The sequence below is a fragment of the Protobothrops mucrosquamatus genome, unplaced genomic scaffold (assembly GCF_001527695.2).
Source record: "Protobothrops mucrosquamatus isolate PMUCROS unplaced genomic scaffold, P.Mucros_1.0 scaffold1367, whole genome shotgun sequence".
In the NCBI taxonomy this organism is placed as follows: domain Eukaryota; kingdom Metazoa; phylum Chordata; class Lepidosauria; order Squamata; family Viperidae; genus Protobothrops; species Protobothrops mucrosquamatus.
This window is the reverse complement of record NW_015387558.1, coordinates 315,787-317,540: the sequence shown is the minus strand read 5'-3', so window position 1 is coordinate 317,540 and position 1,754 is coordinate 315,787. Positions and strand designations below refer to the sequence as shown.

The window sequence follows — 1,754 nt, the reverse complement described above, 5'->3', positions numbered from 1 at the left end:
CATATTATACACAAGCACACTATTTGGAAATTTAGGAAAGGCCCAATTGAAATGGTTACTGTTAATTTTTTGCTTCTTTTATATTTTCTTTCAACCACAAAATGCTCCTGATTCCGTTTCCTAATTGCATATTCTTCAAAATCTGTGGCAAATGGTTCGCACAGGAGTAGGCATTACTATATTCTGCTACTTGTTTCTGAAACTTTAGCAATTCAAATTAGATTTGCATATCACAGTTGCTATAATATAAAAATATATGATTGGCAAGTGCTTCTGTCTTGCAGAAAGGATGATTAAAATGAACTTTAATACATATATTTTTACCTTTGTTGTTACAAGCTATCCATTTCACATTCTGTGCAAAACTGACTTCCCTCCCAATAAGGTATGTAAAAACACGGACCTGTCAAATGAGATTGCAAGCATTACAATGTAATATTAAAAACAACCAGCACTCTACATTATTAATCTTTCATTTTAGAAAACCCTGGACAAGATCATTATTTATTTTATTCTGGCTCCCATCTGCAATTCTCAGGTCCCGCCACATTGTATCTCAGAGCTAAAGACCCCCTCCCAAAAAGACAGTCCTTATGTAAATATAGGAATAAGAGTATGGATGTGTGTCCATGGAGTCACTACGAATATAGCTCAACTTGAAGAGGTCTTTACTTTTATGAGTTTGTGGAAAATAATAGAGGTGAACCAAAGGAAGGAGTCAAATGCAATAATAAAGGTGAACCAAAGGAAGGAGTCAAATGTAATTTCAAACTAACAGCTGTCATTATTTTACAGAGATTGTTACTGTGATTTTTTTATGAGTTTTGACTTAGCATATGTGTGAACTCAACCAACTGTTGATTCAAGAAACCATTAACCAGTTTCTTAAAATAGCTTGTGAACCTTTCATTCCCATTGCACTTGTCTAAAACTCATTTAAATATTTATTTTTTTGTTCTTCTGCTACATAAAAAAATCAATATAGTGACCTATCACTAAATCTAGACCAATCTCATTAATTAGGAAGATCCGTCCAAAATTATCTCAAGCAAAATTTTAGCTAGGACCCTAAGCGTCTCCATGCTACTCATTGTTTTGTTCCCTGCTCATGATTCATACCAGACCAGTTGATTTTCTATGCTCTTCTCTGTTTTTCACTTTGGAAGCTAACCTTACGATCAGGCCAGTTGAATTTTTCAAAGACGTATTCATAATCTTCCATAGCTCCATCAGTGAGCAGCATGATTGCTTGGTTGCAAAGGCCTCCTTGTCCTGCATCTCTGAACTACAAACAGAACAAACCACAATGAAAATCATGTACAGAGATACACATCTTACTGGCACAAATAGTAGAGCAGATTAATGAAGTCCTTCGTTAAGCCTCAGCAACTCCTGTCTATCATACTGTGTTCAAACAGATTTATTCATATATTTTTATCCTGCCTTTATTATTTTTACAAGTAACTTAAGGCAGCAAATGTGCCTTCTTCCTCATATTCTCCTCACAACAACAATGCGGTGAAGTGGGTTGGGCTGAGAGAGAGTAACTGACCCAAATTCACCCAACTGGCTTTCATGGCCAAGGTGGGACTAGAACTCATAGTCTCATAGCTTGTAGCCTGGTGCCTTAACCAAAAATAAAATAAAATAATAAAATAAAATAATAAAATAATAAAATAAATAAAATAAAATAAAATAAAATAAAATAAAATAAAATAATAAAATAAAATAAAATAAAATAAAATAAAATAAAA

General features: G+C 33.5%; 1 protein-coding gene across 1 annotated transcript in view; it reads right to left on the bottom strand.

Annotated features, from left to right (window-relative positions):
• Nucleotides 1–324: 324 nt before the first annotated feature.
• LOC107292530 (voltage-dependent calcium channel subunit alpha-2/delta-4-like) overlaps nucleotides 325–1,754 on the bottom strand; it is a gene marked incomplete at its 3' end in the record, with an annotated part of 34,378 nt that continues 32,948 nt past the window's right edge. The window contains exons 11-12 of the mRNA XM_015821627.1: nucleotides 1,172–1,280; nucleotides 325–403 (exon numbers count right to left, since the gene is read on the bottom strand). Of these exons, the coding sequence (XP_015677113.1) occupies nucleotides 325–403; nucleotides 1,172–1,280 (188 nt within the window). The remainder of the gene's footprint in view (nucleotides 404–1,171; nucleotides 1,281–1,754) is intronic.